Raw genomic sequence first — 17632 nt, forward strand, 5'->3', positions numbered from 1 at the left:
ACACAAACACACACACACAGTCAGTGACGCACAAATGTTCCATTGTTTGTCAAGTTAACAGGCAACACTTCTTGTCAGCTGACTCAATTTGTGAACCTCTTCCGAAAAAAAAGAAAAAGAAAAAGAAAAGAAAAATCCGTCCATACTGTCTGGAGCAGCCCTATTTAGAACCTCTGTATGACATTCATATGAATGCACTTTAGAACAAAGATTCACCAGAGTTAGGTGATTGTGTTGCTAAGTGTGTGTTTTTTTTTTTTTTACTTGTTGGCCTGCAGGTCCAACAAGCCATCGAGCATTACGAGCTAATTACACAACTATGCGTAAATGCTGCATTTAATTATAAACTTTGCAATTACAATTGCCTGACAGTGTTATAATTAGTCTCACCTTGCAAAGCCAGAGAGGAGTAATTAGGAGAAAACAGTGAAGTAGAGCAAACTAGAACTTGTTCTTACTCCTTCGGTCCTCTCGATCATTTACACAAAGGAGCTGTTTAATTAACGAACTGTGGGTCACACTAATTAAAATGCTTAGATGAAGCAAATATGATGAGAGGTCACTCTGTTAAACTTAACACACAACACGACTCTAACAGCAGCTGCAAATATTAATAATAATGTATTATTTGTGTTATGTAATAATGTGACACATGATTTAAAATTCAATTTGTATACAGTTTTAAGCTAATTTCTGTTTTCCCTGTAACCCATCTCCTTGACTCAAGGACTCAAGGGATCAAGGGTCATGAGTAGTGCTTCAGTCTTGACTGAAATGTTCTGAGTGAATGGATAAAAATGGGTTCATAATGTTTCCTTCAGGATAAACTTTTCATCTTATGCTGCCATCAGGTCAAATTCCTAACTTGAGCAATACTTTGGTTTATGGCCAAGTCTGTGAACTCATTGGGAAATTGCAAATTGCGTCTTGTCTGTTCTAGTATTTTACGCCACGGACTGTACGAAGATGGACGTTGGAGCAGCTGCTCAATAGTGAAGCGGTTTCGTAGGACTATGACTATGATGATGTATAATCCAACATTTCTCTGTGACTGGTGGAGGTGGAGCAGGGCGTAGTATTAATTAAACAAAAGCCCGAGTGAGTCTGGAGGAAGTGTGGGCAGGTCATCGATAACGGACCATACTGATATCCCTAGGAAAATAGTCACTTTGGCCGGTGCAAGGAAGCGGGAGAATGCTGAACACACGTTGACATCCTGTTATTAGCATCTAGCGTGGAGTCACACTACTGCTAGCACCACCCTCGTTATTTGGACTAGAGACAGACGTGGGCTTGTTTAATCCCTGGATTAGCCACGGGTTTTGAAAAGAACATGTGGACAGACACAGTTATCCATAGCACGTGCACGCTAATTTTCCAAAAACATATTTAACATGTAAACAGTATATTGGATATTCAGATTTAGGTCTTTTTTCCAAATGTAGCATTGTCAATTAAAATGTAGTAAGTGGCAATATTACTCAGGTTTCAGCAGAATTGTTTGGACATGGAAGATAAAGGGTGAAACTGTAGCAAACCAGCTGTAGCAACCTGCAACAAACTATCACTATAAAAACATGGCAACTGGACAGAGCTGCAAAGTAGAAGAGGCTTGGCTTAATGGTCGCGAGTTATCACTTAAATCACCACTTTATATCCAGTGTCCGGTCAACAAGTACCTGACATTTGCGTCGGTGTGTATCCTTCCACCGCTGTGTAAATACTGGAAATGTCATTCAGCACAACTGCAGCGGCATAAACTCACATTGATAACAGCCATGATCCAGAAAGCGTACGACACCCTGGTGACAACAATGCCCTCGGTGTGCAGAGGATACTGGGAGATGTTGTTGGGCGTCACTCCGTGGCCGGCCAGGCTGCTACGGAGGTGCTCCAGGTCTGAGGAAGAGGAGGAGTTAGCGGTCCAGTTGACTCCGAGGACGCAATTGTCGTCTGCCAGGAATGGATCCGCCACTAGAGGACTGACCAGTGCTCCCAGGCCTATGAAGAAATGCAAGGCCTGGGGAGAGACGTGAACAATGGATACCGAACGAGCTGTGCCTGTCTGACGTTATGCTCCTACAAAAGACCCGACAAACGCACTCATATTCACGTGTCTCTGACCTGCAGGAATATGGCCGAGTCCTTCTGGTACAGCTTCACCAGCTGCAGGTTGGCGATGGTGTCGATCACCCCCATGGCTTTGCCCGCCACCGCCATGGCAAGGGACAGCAGGATGAAGTGGTGACACAGCGGTATGATGGCAAACACAACTGAGATGATGAGAGTGCAGGACAAGAGCGCCACCAGGGAGGACAAGAGGCTGAAGAGGCAGAAAAACAGGAGAGGCGCGTCACCTGCAGCATTATGTAAACAGGCTGTTGGCGACGGAAACCATCCGTGTACAGGATTTCATTTGTGTATGATGACCCATCACTATGAATCATTGTGTTAACACCAGCTTAGAATGAGCCTTTCATATCTATCAATGCAGCAGGCTTTTCTAAATGTTGGAAGGTAAGATCCAACCAAATAATCAAATTCACTGGCCCCTTTTCGGTATAGAAATATTGTGAGAAGTTTATGACGAATTTTCAGTTTGAATTATTGGTAATGGCATAGTTTCCAGTTTATACGGTTGACAACAACACTGGCAGTATTTTTGAACATGTGATTTCCAGCCTGTTGTTGTTGCAGAAAAGTCACCTTGATGGTCTGCTGCTCCACTAACGCTTATTTACTTAGTAGCTTTATCACAGCCTAGGTACACCTCCACGTTATCGACACCTTGCATTCTCCCCCTTTTCCAGCCAACTTTTCCCCCTGTCCTCCTAACCTTGTCCCTGCGAAAATGATCAGCGAAGTTAACTACAGGGAGAAGGACATTAGCCACATACCAGCAATGAATATAGGGTTGGAGTTTCCGATCATCTATAATTTTACAAGCCGCAGTTTTTTTTTATGTACTGCAAATTGCTGTACCAATATTACCAATATATTTACAGCTTTGGCCGATGGCTGATACGCACTGCAGATGGAGGATAATATAAAATTATTACATAATAAAAATGACGCAAATATGTATTTGTAGCAGTAGATTTCTAATAAAACATGTCATATATTTGGAGAGGCCAAAGCACTGGATCCATGTCTGAAGAATGACATGTTCCAGAAAAGAAAACAAATCACAAAGGGTAAAAAAAAAAATGAAACGGCACAAGCAACTGGACAACAGACAGACTGACCAAACTGAAGAATAAAAGCAACATTAAGAACAGAGGATGGATCATGAACGTGTTGAGAGACTGGTTAGGGGAGAAGAACTTGGTTTTGACAGCTATGTTGAGCCTAAATCAGGTCCTGCGTTCATTTTATGCACCGGTACAAAATGTCACCAGCAAACCGTACTCTACATCACTCTCTGGTCTGGGATATACATTATCCCATCCTTAAACACCTTAAACACCAATGTATTGCTGCAAAAGACTTGCAGGTGGATCTAATGTAGGAAGAAACCAAAATACGAGGCCATCCAGAATGGAAAACCTTAGTTAACTCCAAAAAAAAAAAAAAACACGAAAAATAAATGAATTTCTTTGACCTACTGATCAGTAATCTGGTGAGAAGAGCACCAGGAACATCTAATAAAAGTCCAGCATGGAGGTGTTTCTCTTCTATTGTGTTTTGCTGCAGCAGGAACTTGACAAATGTAACCATGGGACTGGTTTTGGAGGAAGAAGGCCTCGCTCCAGCCCGATAATCACTAGCCATCCCAGCTACGTTGTGATCTCAATCGTACTATGGTGCCTCTAAGCCAGCGTTTCTGTTCTGGGAACATTCTCGAGCAGTCATCAGTCAGTCCTATTGGAAATGTTGGCAGCGGCGTTAAGATTTTGCACATGATGAACGGACTCTAATTACGCGTTGTCAGAATCCTGCGGGAAAACAAAAACACGAGGAGGTCACGACGGTCAAATGATCATCACACTGTCTTGAGGACATGTCCTCACTGCAGAATGAGTTTCAGGTTAAAATGGGCTCGAGCCATTTTAATTCTAGACTGCAGAAGAATTAAGCAGAGATGAGTGTTCACCCACTCTCTGAAGAGGAGCTGTGGTCTAATTCGGGACTGTACGATCACCTGTTTGAATCCCCTCCGTGACCAAACATGCTCCGAGTGCGGCCACTACTGTGTGTATGAACAGATGGAGAATGATGGAGAATCCTTATTATACTGTTTGTTCCCTTTTATCGAACTAAGACACTATGTGTTGATCCATATTAGTTCACCTGCAAACAAACCACTGTGTAACAAAGGAGGGAACAGCAAAGGCACGAAAAACTTCCGTCTTGTTTTGAACCTACTTCCAGATGAATGGCTGCTTGTTGAGACCTGGAACGAGCCTCCGTCATTTGAATGTGGCACATTTGACATTCAAATTAGGAAATGAGTCTAACTGTCGGAGGAGAAAGCCTGGCTGCGGATAGTAAATTATTTCAGATCCGTGGTGGTTACGAGATTCCGCGTTGCACTTGACCATTTCATTACGTCATGGCTGTCAAACTGTGCACAGAAACATCGTCGCATGTGAGATAGTGACAGTGTGAGATAATGGCTGCACGCTATACTTTGGTCCCTGTGTTTTGATGATGATGTCTTTGTGTCATAACGTCACAATAAAACATTTTTTTGTCCAAACTGGGCACATTTGAAAGTGTAGAAGTGAGCATTGCCATCACACCAAATAATTCACGTCTAATATATTATATGGGTTTTGCATGCACAAGTATAAACTGATACTCCTTTGTTAGGTTAAAAAAAGGATAGTTTGTATCCTACATAACAGGATTAATTAGGACCAAGTTAGAAAGAAACAGGTTGGGAGCAGTGAGTGTGTGTATGATAATGAATCATAATAAATATTGATTCACTACAATTTAAATACTCTTTCCTGATGGGACCTGATATCAAATAGAAGGAAATAAAGTATGAGTATGTAAATTTGGATGAAGCCATGCATTATTAAACTTATTAAAAGAGAGTGTGGAAGATATCCCAGGTTCAGAAAACAGCAAATCGTATGTTAACCATCTATTATTTTTTATATGTATTAAATAAATACAGGGACTAAATTCATTCTAAGCAGCCGTCCACAAACCAGTCAATCTAATTCCGCTCTGTTTTATTTATTGAGCGTCAATTACAATGCAAATAGACTAGAGGCGCTTTAAATCACATGCAACCTTCCTCCCAGTGTCAACTAACTCTGTCAGACTCACGTTTTCTTGAAGCGTCCTCCCACGGCGCTGCCCAGCAGCAGAAACAGCTGCTGGGAGAAGAAGACCCAGGTGATCTGGGACAGGGAGGACTGGGTCTGACAGCGCAGGTCCAGGATGGTGGGTCCCAGGAAAGCGATGCACAGGCCGAAGCTGAAGAAGACGCTCCAGTAGGTGAGAGTCTGCTGCCAGTGGCGCTTGAACAGCGACCACACGTCCTCGTCCAGCAGCTTCATGGCGCTTCTTCTTCAGAGGAGACTCGACTCACAGATGACAGTCGCTCATTTTTCACCGCGAGGATCCGTCAACCCAGACCTGACACAACACACTGTTAACAGAGTAAACAGAGTCTCAGCAGCTTGGGAAGTTTCCACTTGAGTTCCAGTTGTCTTATTGACGAATGGGACTATGATTGGCTGTTATCCCAAAGTACCGCCTCTTTTTTTTTTTTTTTTTCGACTGGTCAGTCCATTCATTCACGTCCAGTTTAAAAAAAAAAAAGAAAAACTTTTCTTGAGAAGGATCCATAGGCTGTATATAAATATGGACGACAGAACTCCACCTCTAAAACACCTCTAACATTTTTCAGGCCCCAAACTGATGGGGAGATTAAGTAGGGACCCCCTACCTACTATATGTGTTTTATATTAAACTCAGTTTAGTGCTATTTATAAATATACATTATTATTTTCATTTTGCATTCGATATTAAGCTGTAAAAATAATACACAGGTTCAAATTTATGAGTGAAGTGCTGACTGTGCCCCCCCTTCCTGCAGTACCTCCGTGGACTCCCTATTGAAGACCTATACTCAAAGTGAAGCCAAGTAGAGCTCCCCCTGGTGTCTGCCTGCGGTATAGGTCATGAGCCATGTTAGTGGATGGGACTTGGGCTGAAATAAAACTAAAATACACATAAAATGTTTTTTTTTTTTTTTTTTTTTTCCAAGGATGGTTTCTGTCATTTTAGGTGGTTAATAGAATGTTGATGCATGTTCAAGTGTCAGTTTTTTTGCATAGGTTAATGCACCAGTTTTGTATAATTAATTGATAAATTAATTGATTCTTACTTTGAAATGTCTTAACTGCATGTTCAGAGTGGGGACACTGAGACCTGGGGACTTAAAATACTGAGTCATCAGGTAAATTTTTATTAAGTTGCCAGAACTTGAAACCAGTTCAAAGCCAAGTGACGCAGAAAAATATCAGTCTATACTGCACATAACGTAACGTAATTCAATGCTTTTCATTACGTGGTTGTAACAGGTCCTCTGGACTGTGTTTTAGAGGAGAAGATAAATGAATGAAGCTTCTGAAGTTTGAAATTTAATTCTGCTTTTACTAGAGTGTGGGTTTATCTTCCTGTCTATGATCCGGTAGTGCATTAGATTAAATTAAACAGTTAAATCAGTTAAATCCCTGGGGTTGTTGAGATTGTAGGAGCTACAGTTCATCCAATGTATCAGTCTTCAGTAAAGAACATCTGACACGTCGTTGTCCAATAGCACCATCTTCTGTTCATCTGTGTTATCGTATCTTTCTTTTAGTGGCGTCTCTTCAGTTTTCCAACATACGAGCTCAAACTGGTGTAAAAACGTGTTTAAGAGGAAAATAAATAAAAAGATGCACATTTTCAGAGTTTTTAAAACTTCAATGATTTATTTATTTATTACTTGATCAATTATTCAATCAATTTAATGCCTGGTGGCAGTCACAGTACATTCAATTTCTCATGGTATTACAGTGTAGACAAATCACACAAAATATCACATCTTATACAAAATCTAAACTCATCTTTTATAAAACATTTAGACATCATCTGCAGTTTTTTCATCATTTTTTTTCTTTTAAATACAGTGCTCTATTGTTTGTTGTCTTTTTAACAGCATAAAACTCACTGAGAAAGATGAAAACATCTGTTAAAATACGTATATATATATATATTATTTCCTTTTCATTACAGTATTTAAAATAGCTTAATTTACCACAGCTACACACACAGTAATACTTCTGCCATTAAGGGAAGGGGGAGGATTAAGGAGAAACTGTAACATCCACAACTATACATCCCTCTGGAGTCCCTGCAGAATTTCTCCCTTCGTTGCCTTCGTCTTTGCTCTCACTCACTGACAGGTGAACAGAGGTTTGAATGGTCGCAATATTATTTTCTTTATCAACTTGTAGAGGTAGAAAAACTTTCACCGACTCTTCAACCACATCACTCTGTCTCTTCACTCACAGATGAACACAAACCCTCCTGACGGTGCCCATCAGGCACCAGACCAGCGCTTCAGGAGTTCAGTGCTTGGCTTTAAGGGCACTTGAACGCACCCGGTTCTCCGATCACCGGTTAGCTTCTCTACCTCTGTCTTCACAGAACAGTCTCAAAATGGCAGCGTGGCCCATAAACGCGTGGATCGACCACCCATGCGAGCTACCTAAACAGAAACCAGACGTAGGCGTCTCCAAGACCCCCCAGATTCATCCAAAAACTTTCTTCAGTCCTGACTGGCACATGTGAAGTCCTGGGTTTTGCAATTTCTGTAGTGTAGTTCACTCAGTTTTAGTTGTTCAGGTCCCATGTGGAGCATTGGACTCAAACATTTCTATGGAATGGATCTTCATTTATTTAAGATAAGATTAAGATCTTCATGTATTTGGGATGTGTAGGACCTTAGAAGTATAAAAAATAAGCGTCATCTTACGACTGGAAGTGGGTTTTTGAAAACACAGGGATTATTTCACTGTAGATTACAATTTAAGTCACCAATGTGAAAATGAAATTGAAAATGGGAAACAATAAAATCACAGTGAGCTCAAACGAGTACTTGGGAATCTGTTAAATTTGCATGTCATATCAAACTAGAAAAGTACAGAAGAGTATTAGGGTCACCAATGACAAAAAAACTAGAGCAGATTTTTATTTCCATCATGCACTTTGAGGAAAAAAGTCGAAATTTCAAGAAACAAAGTAAAAAATTCAAGAAAAAAAGACAGAATTTTGAGAAAAAAGTTGAAATTTCACCAAAAAATAAAAAAAATAAAAAAGGAAATTTTGAGAAAAAGTTGAAATTTCACCAAAAAAAAATGAAATTTTGAGAAAAAAGTTGAAAATTGATCTTTAAATGCTGATGACATACAACAGTCCAATAAAATATATCAGCAATATAACTGAAAAAAATTATTAACACTCAATACTCCTCCATCGTAATGATGTCAGTTTGAAGGTGTACTTTCTACTTTTTTCTCGAAATTTTGACTTTTCTCTCGAAATTGTATTTTGATTTTTTTTTCTAAAAAACTGTGACTTTTTTCTTGAATTAGTCTAAAAAATAGTCTAAATAAGTGAAGTGCTGACTGAAGGATAACGCCTTCTGCCACCATTTATCTTTTAGTAAAATATGTTGGATTCACGTTCATGTGCGTTTAAAGAAATTTAAATTTGTATCTTTGTGGTACAAATGTGGTCCCTGTTGCATTCAAAAGCTCCCACTCCCTCGTGAATGCTCCAGTGGTGAAAACGCCTGCCTGCTCGCACCCTTTACGTATATGTTTCTAGATCTTGACCCTATATCTGGAGGCGACTTTCCACATGTGATCTGAAAGACTCTCGATGAGTGAACAAACACGCGATCATCGTCACCAGCCAATCAGGATCGGAGAGGCGTCTTTACGCTGCGAGTCGAGTCGGTTTTGGTTTTGGCACCCTAGACTCTTCACACACTACGAATACTGACAGACGGCGAACCACGTCACGAGAAGACACTTCGCGTTCCGCCCAACTTTTTATCTTCTCAACGTGTGACTCTACATGAAGAAACAAGGAGATGAGAAACGATAGCACACACCATGCTCACTGTTGTTTCTGCTCACATTAAAGTACGACACAGTCCTGCCTGGAAGAAGATCACGGCGATAGGAAGCCACTCGTCGGCATCCCTCTGCTTTCCTTTTTCTGCTGGATCTAAGCAGCACCACAGAGGGAGGGAAAGGTCGGACTGGGCGCCAGAGTGGATAAAGGAGAGAGTTTCCTAGTCACAAGACCCAATCACTTTTGTATATCATTTTTATCATATGGCAGTAGCTTAATCTATGGGCGCGAACCCAAACAGTCATGTGGTTAAGTGCGTGCAACACAAGGGAAGATGGAAAATTCTATCTATAGCGTATTTTTCATTGCACATACTTTTATACTTTTGTAGATCTACAGCCAAAAGCTGCTCCTTAGTGAGAGGCCAACTGTGCAAAACATAAGGGGTAGTGGTGACTCCAGCTGAGAGCAAACTGCTACTAGAAAGCACCCGTAGGATGTACTTTCCCAGCGTACTGGTTTAGGAACGAGGGGCGTTTCGTATCTCGGAACCATGTAAGGAAAGACACAAAAGGTACGGGAGCAGGCCTCAGAGGACACTTCTGGTTTGTGCAAATAGGAGACTAAAGAAATACAAACACTCAGTGAGTTATTTACAGACACAAAGCAAACGCCTCCTAACAAACTGGCTACACTAGACCAAATATAGATTCTTCACAAGCCAAAGATATCATGCACATATTACTAAGGCAACTTCAAAAAACTGGAGTGAAAGTCAGCTGCTAACACTGAATGCAACAAGACCCCCATGCTGAGCTGAAACAGGAGAGGGGGGGTGGTGGTGGCGAGGGGGGGGGGCGCCGTAGCAAGTTTGTCTACATGAATCCACTTAATCACAGAGGTTCATATTCACAATGTTGTCTGATTTTATGCTGCTAGGTTCAGTGTTTGTACTGTAAATGACCAGAGTTGTGCTACTATCGGACTTCTATCTGTACTGGGGACTATTTTGATCCGGACCAAACGGATATTTTCCACCTTTAGTTGCACTTTTTTTTTTTTTTACTTTAAGTCAGTAAACCTCTGCAGTATTTGCTTGGTTCCATTCTGCTTCTGTTACAGACATGTTGGTACCGTAATACCCAAACACACTCAAGATCTCAGCTGACAACCACCATAATAATAATAATAAAAAAAAAACTTTTTCATCCATTTCCTGCAAGAAGTGTCGTTCAAGACTGGAAGCTATAAAAACTTGGGCTCCATTTCTTCTATGGTTCAGTTTTTCTCCTTAAGACATCTATGCAGTTGGGAAATAAATGTCCACGGCTTATGGCTGGGTGTCACTTTATTTCAGGGGCTGCATGAAGCCCAATTTGATCTCAAGCAGCCGGACCCGTAAGACAACAGCATAATGACCAGTAAGTTACGACAACTCCAGATTTCTATTAGTTATAGTGCAAAGAATAATGAGTAAATTAGGAGAGTAACTAAATTAATTAAACTATCCTTTAAAAAAAAAACAAATAAGTGCAATTTGGCCACATTTATTGTCTGCTGTTTAGTCCTGGGTCTTAGTGTTGTGTTCACTTCTCTTATTAAATCAGTGGACAAGTTGCACTTCACTTTTTGCAATTTCATGCTTTGGCCCAGATTAGAGTCTCCGGTGGATCAATTCTGGTCCCCGGGCCGTATGTTTGAGACCAGTGGTTTATGGGAAATAGTGTCTGTCTATGGCGGGTAACATAATAAATACTCAAAAAACAACAACAGCAACAATAACAAAAAAAAAAACAAACCTAGGTCCTTGTCCAAACACACCAAGGAGCCTCACCACAGAGTGTTGAAAATAATTAACTTGAATTTTTAGTCATTAGTGCAGTTGCTATTAATCTGAATTAGTTTCTTTTGTACATGTGGAATGAAGCAAGAATAATGCAGCTCTCCATTAGTCATCGCTATATTAATTTTGAGAATTGCTTCATTGTTTTATGTGGAAGCCTTGTTCTGTGCTTCACTCTAGAGTTATTATATTATATTATATTTTAGATGTTTAATTTAGATGCACATACTACATTCGCTAATTAACGAGGGCCTTCACAGCACCCACAATGATGTTACCATTCTGGTTCTGGGACTTTTCTAAATTTTCTTCGTTTCTTGCTTAAAAACATGGTGCAGAACCCACGATAAGGTGGAAATCTGGGGCTACGGGAGGTGATTAGGCACCACAACCAAATCAGGACCTTTGAGCTGCATCACCGTTTCTGTTCGTCCCAACAGTATTCAGGGAACACTCCTATCCACCTGAAACCGTGTGATGGTTCCAAATGTCTTAGCAGCTGTCTCACATTACCAGAACCTTTTCAGAACAGAGCGCTAACATACGAGTGTGCCGGGGACGTACTGTACCGTACACGTGTGCAGAATGGAAGAGAAGCACAATTTACAGTTTGTTGAAGCCTATTTCTTCTCAGGATGAAAGACACATGTATGTCAAGAGGGTGTGGTGTGTGCAACGAAGTATTGGCAGCATGATCAGTGTCACTGATTGTGCAAATGTGTGCAAATATGTGTTTGTGTGTGTGTGTGTGTGTGTGTGTTTCAGCTCAGACATTTCAAGTGCAAGTTCTTCTCCAGTGACCCCCCCCCCGTGCCTCCATGGTAAGCTGCCACGGAAATGAGTGAGCGTGCATGAGTTGTGTGTGTGCATGCAGGTGTGTGTGTGTGTGTGTGTGTGTGTGTGTGAGCGTGCTTGTGAATGTGTTGAGCTGTGTCGGCCTCGGTGCTCTGGTCTGAAAAGGCCGCTCCTCCTCCAGCCTCGTCCTCGTTCTTCTTCTAGAAGATGCTCTGTCTTCGGTTCTTTCCTCGACCTGAAACGGGAGGAGGTTGATGTCGTGCTCGTGAACAAGGCTCAAAGAAGCAACGACTCATGCTTTTCACTTACAATACACCGATCAGGCATAACATTATGACATGTCCTATGTAAGTGACATGAGTAAAAGATGGTCGATGTTATTAACTTCTACCGTCTGTGGTCATAATGTTATGCCTGATCGGTGTTAGGAGTTTGATGCAGGGACGTCAGAAAGATTTCGTCGAGATCTTCAAGGCTTTCCTGAGCCGACACAAGTGAAACTAAAGCCAGAGTGAGACTTTTGAATATGTTTAAACAACGAGGCAGCTCTTTATTTATTTCCCTTTTCTTCTCCGTTCCTCGGAGATTCTCCTCCGTGGTGAATGTATTATTTGTGTCAGAGTAAACAAAGTCAGCACGCTGGCTGCCTTTGTTTTAGCAAAATACATCTGCAGACACTTCAGAATCCACAGCAGTCGTCAGGAAACAAAAGAGAGCTGCGGTTAATTCTGTTTAGCGATCGTTAACAGCTCAAGTTTAATTTGTGAGTCCTATTATGTGTAACATAAAACTCAAACCAAAACTCAACGCTCTAAGGTAGGATGTGTGTTTGTGTGTGTTATGTGCAGGAGATTTTTGTGAGGTGGCGTCTTGTTCCCTTACTTAAAGGCTGGAACACGGAGCTGCGGTGGCCGGGATCCTTCTGCAGCTGCAACTCTCTCAGGGAAAACACAGAAGCAGCTGAAACACAGAAGAACAATACAGCTTTGATACGAACACGGACACCTGACCACGTCATTCATGTTCCTGTACCTTGAATTTTTTTGAAATTGTGAATGGATTTGATTCAGTTCAATTCAGCACCAAATCATATAAAATCCGAATATTATAGTTTTTATTTTATTATAGAATAAAAAAAGGCAACAATTCTGCCGAGAGCAGCATGTGGTGACATAAGCATCTTTTATTTAGCTACATTTATCACAAATTAAATGAACTAAAACTAACTTAAACTAACTGAAACTGAGGCTAATCCACTTTTCCAAATCCATACTAGTTCATATGGATCATTGTTGAGTCCAATTGTCCTTAATTTGATCTGATAATCCACATTTTTCCTGGTCTCTCTGTATTTACTGATACATTTCACTGTGTTTTTGCCCCTCAGGGGGCGTGGCCTTGGGCAGCAGTGACATCAGTGCACGTAGTTTTGAGTGACACCTGTAAACGAAGCAGCATCTGGCTGAAATCTAAAGACGCTGGGGGATGGCAAAGCAGAGTGTCGATACTTTTTTTTGTTTTTAGAAACAGAAAATGAAATTACCGTTTTTTAAAGTTTTGTTCTTAAAGAAATTTTGAATTTTAAAATGAAAACCAAATAACTGCTCTTTTTTTTTAGTTTTTACCCTTCAGCTACGTAGTTTTGAAAAGATGTGGGTCACTGACCTGCTTCAGACATTTATTTATTTATTTAAAAACTAAAGTAAGCAAGACTGCACTTCCTACTGTCATAGTTTGCAGAATCATAAAACAAGATATTAACGTGGTAAAACGCAAATATAAAAGTTAATAAAAGCATCGGTGAGGTTTGCAGTTTAATTCAGAGCTAACAGTGTGTCTCTCCAGACCTTGACCTTGTGTGGCAGTTTGTACTTGTCGGTAGCACATTTACGGTGGAAGTGCAACCTGCTGTTCACAGCCAGAGGTGCGAACCCCCCCCTCCCGAGATAGGACACCTGAAAATATCTCCATACGTGTGCAGTGTGGGTTTGTGTGCATCTTACTGTCTGCCAGGTTGTGTATGTGATCCCCGAGGCTCAGGAAGTAGGGGTGTCGTAGAGCGGCTTCCGAGGAGATTCTGGTCCGTGTGTCGTACTGCAGGAACAGAACAAGAACAGCTGGTTAAGAGCCCTCGGAAATCACAGCTCTGATCCGTCTCGTATCCAACTGTGGCATTTTATTTCTCGTACCATCAGCAGAGCAGACAGCAGGTCGATCCCTTCCGTGTCCAACCTGACGGAGACAAAGCAAAACGTCACATTTCTGTTTTAGGTTTCTTTTTTTGTTTAAAGTATTTTTATTGATTTTTCATAATACACACAATAACATTACTGTACCATTAAGTCACCAGACAGGCACAACTCAATCAAATTTTATAAACTAAAAGTAGAAATAATGAATTAGTAAATAAAGAACATACTAATAAACAGGAGAAAGAGAGAAAAATAAGAAAGACTATACATAGAAAGTCATAATGTTCCTCGTATTCATGTTCCTCTATGAAGGTTAAAAATTCTTTCACAATTCAAAACTTCGTCAGCACGGCCTCTTATAGAACAGCAGATTTTCAAATTTCTATTTTAGATTTTTTAGAAGTTAATATGGACCAATCAAAGGCAACACAAAGGGAACACATTTCTTGGTGTTTTGCCACTGGAAAGGATTTATTAAAAGCTATAACTCAGTTTTAAGGTAAAGCTGAATGTCACTAGAACAAATACAAAATATATATATATATAAATGTGTGTCCCTATATCCTTTATACAACATTATTATAAAGCAGAGTCGACACCAAAAGTATAAAACACGGTACGCTGGTGAATGTAATGCAAATAAAACACTTAACATGTGACATTTGACTTCATAAAATAGTAAGCGCACTCAAAATAAACCTTGTATTCATAAGACTCAGAACCTTTAAAGAACTGAATTAATTTCTCGCCTACGAAGAGCTGAAAAAAAAAGAAAATTAAATTCTTTCTATTCCATTCACATACATTAAATGTCTAAATGTTAAATATTATTACTATTTACATGCGTACTTACTTATTCACATTTAAAAAATAAATAAATAAATCAAGGCAAGAAACAGCGTATTATTTTCAGACGTCAAGCTGCTTTAAGATTTTACAGCTCATGTTATTATGATTCACTGCAGCCGCGCTGAGGAAATTGTCTGTCACGTGTGTCCTAAAGTACGCAATCAAATTGATTTACAGTGTCTTTGCTCAGCAGAGAACGGACAGAAATAATAAAAACACTTAATAAATGGCGGTTACAGCAACAACATAAAGGACAACGTGATTTGTTGTCAAATCGTTACTATTATTAAAAGCTTATTAAAAGCAGCAGCCGTGTGTCCGTCAATTTTTTTTTAAATGGCTATGACTTGGACCAGCTGTTTTTAAAAAGGGATTTAAAGGGACACACCACTGTACAGCTGGATTGTCATCTGTCCTAATCGTGCAGCACAGCTGTTAGCTTTAGCTTAGCATAGGCACTGTAATGTGCAGTGTTGCAGTTGTTCGCAAAAGTGATAAATAAACTTATATATAAATAAATACTTCTTGTGACCTGTACATTCACATTAAGTTTAAATGTCAATGCAATTAACATGAAGGGATCGTCTAGGGCAGATATAGACTTGGGATTATACTCCGGTACCAGATCTGTTCCAGATGACGTCACGACTTTGGGGATGTTGACGTTGCATCTTATAATTGGTTGGACAACAGGAAGAAGTGGAGGTGGATGAGAGGTTAGCAGTTAGCGGTTGTTATGGAGGCAGAACAACTTATTGGTTTTGTTTTGTCCTTTTATTCTTTGGATAAATTGATAAAAGCTGTATTTTTTATTTAATCTTTTTCAGGATAAAAATTCTTAAATCTTTTTGCGTCTACTACACAAATGAATGGATTATACCCGAATTATTTTATTACTTAATTTTTTATCAAAAATGTGCTGTCAAACTTGATTGAGCTATCTCTGCCAAACATGTTGTGAAAAATAAATTAAACTCATGGTGTCTAACCACGAACCAATCACACAGTCCGAGCAGAATGGAGCCAAACGTAGCCAAACATATAGCTGACGTCATCTGGAAGAGCTGGATACTCGGGGTGAGCAGATCTGGTACCTACACCAGTGTGTTGACGGAGGTACTCGATGTGAATGTAGAGGTCACGAGAAGTAATTAGGAAAATTACTTTAGCGAAAAACTGGCTAACTGGCAACACTACATTACAGTGCCGATGCTAAAGCTAAAGCTAACAGCTATGCTGCCGGATTAGAACAATGCCTGGACCGATTTAAAAATGCCTTTTCCCACTGACTTAATCTCACACAGAGGTGGGCGTGTCACTTTAAGGCTACGACTGGGAAAAATTATTTTGTTTTAGCAAGTGCCTGAGATTAAGTGCCGGCATAGGTCACATTTGAGACGGCTTCTTTTACTTACCAATCAGAGCCATTTATTAGATTGACCCAGAGGATCTTTGCCAGAGCGTAATCAGTTCCCAACGGAGAGACTCAAACTTTTATTGGTCTGGATTATTCCACTAATAATTCCTACATTTAATTTACACATTTATGTCACTCACATGTTGAATAACTTCATCTGGTGCTGCTGCCGTGTCAAATTTTCCTTTGTGCGATACTTTGTGACGAGGCTCATCTCCATCAGCATCAGTGCTAGCTTGCATATTGTGCTAATTAGCAACTGCATTACCATGTTAGCGTGGTTGTTGTTTATTTTTGTTTATCAGTCACCACTCAGCCGAACAGACATTAAACAAAAAGTGCGTTGACTTTACCGCGGCACATGGTTGATGAGAGCTTGAGGTCTGTATTGAGGAAAGAGGTAGGATCTAAACTCCTCATTAGTGGTGATAGCAGGCCAAGTGTCTTCTGTTGGAGTGCCTGGAAGACAAGGACACATGGGAGACGAGGATGAACACAGTGTGCCTGCGCTATTAGCACACAACCTATTATAGGTCTGTGTCTGTATCGAAAGGACACACTGAGTATTAAATGAGGTGGTGGAAAAAGGTATGTGAACCCTTGGCTTACATAAGTACCTGGACACTTCTTTAGTTGTAATAACCTCAAACAAGAGGCTTAGGTTCTTTGAGACAGAACTGCTTCAGCTCGGCCAGACTCCTTGGATGCCTGGTCTCATAGACTCTCTTATTATTATCATTATTGAATGAGTGAAATGTGAATTTTATTTGTTTGAAAACATTATTTTTGGTTGTAACTTAAACTGACTTGAAGCCACCACTTGGACACTATGTTAATAGTTATATATATAATGTTATATAATGATATATATATATATATATATATACTTATATCTCATCTCATATACTTATCTTATCTTGTCATAAAATGACACAAACCAGCTTTGAAAAAGAATATTTGCTGCATACTTTAGTGCTTAAGTTTGGCCTTCTTACACAGAGGGGATGTGATATTGCAACCGGTCACCAGGGGGAGCTCTACTTGCTTTTGCTGCACCTTTTAAACTCCCTAGTCCATCTTTATTTACAGTCTGTGGTTGGTCTACAGTGCGACTTTCTTTACAATTACATCTATAGACCTGATATCACCAAAACCTGTTCAATTATTTGCTGTTACTGTCACTCTGGGATGCAGATTAATCCGAGATGCTCTCTTACATTTTCGTGCCCTTGTTCATTTTACTCTGCGTGTTACAATATTCTGACATCGTGTTGCTTTCTCACCCATGAGCCTGAAAATCAGATGCAGTTCCTCCTTGACAGTGGCACCAGGAAACATGGGGCGACCCGTAGCCATCTCATACAGGATACAACCGACGCCCCTTAAAGAAGAGCGAGGAGATGAAAACACACCGGGAGGAGGGCTTCTAATAGAAATTGTCCTCACGTA

At 40.2% G+C, this 17632-nt stretch overlaps 2 protein-coding genes across 4 annotated transcripts in view; both read right to left on the reverse strand.

Annotated features, from left to right (window-relative positions):
* Window positions 1-5651, reverse strand: part of mfsd4aa (major facilitator superfamily domain containing 4Aa) — an 11941-nt gene extending 6290 nt beyond the window's left edge. The window contains exons 1-3 of the mRNA XM_047583163.1: window positions 5281-5651; window positions 2125-2323; window positions 1766-2020 (exon numbers count right to left, since the gene is read on the reverse strand). Coding sequence (XP_047439119.1) covers window positions 1766-2020; window positions 2125-2323; window positions 5281-5513 — 687 coding nt within the window. The 5' untranslated portion in view covers window positions 5514-5651. The remainder of the gene's footprint in view (window positions 1-1765; window positions 2021-2124; window positions 2324-5280) is intronic.
* Window positions 5652-8267: 2616 nt separating this feature from the next.
* The window catches only part of cdk18 (cyclin dependent kinase 18), a 59394-nt gene continuing 50029 nt past the window's right edge, over window positions 8268-17632 (reverse strand). For all 3 annotated transcript variants that reach the window (XM_047583662.1, XM_047583661.1, XM_047583663.1), the window contains 6 exons: window positions 17467-17564; window positions 16537-16642; window positions 13915-13957; window positions 13729-13819; window positions 12608-12685; window positions 8268-11960 (listed from right to left, as the gene is read on the reverse strand). In XM_047583662.1, coding sequence (XP_047439618.1) covers window positions 11926-11960; window positions 12608-12685; window positions 13729-13819; window positions 13915-13957; window positions 16537-16642; window positions 17467-17564 — 451 coding nt within the window. In that variant the 3' untranslated portion in view covers window positions 8268-11925. The remainder of the gene's footprint in view (window positions 11961-12607; window positions 12686-13728; window positions 13820-13914; window positions 13958-16536; window positions 16643-17466; window positions 17565-17632) is intronic.

This window comes from Mugil cephalus, chromosome 4 (genome assembly GCF_022458985.1).
Source record: "Mugil cephalus isolate CIBA_MC_2020 chromosome 4, CIBA_Mcephalus_1.1, whole genome shotgun sequence".
NCBI classification, from domain to species: domain Eukaryota; kingdom Metazoa; phylum Chordata; class Actinopteri; order Mugiliformes; family Mugilidae; genus Mugil; species Mugil cephalus.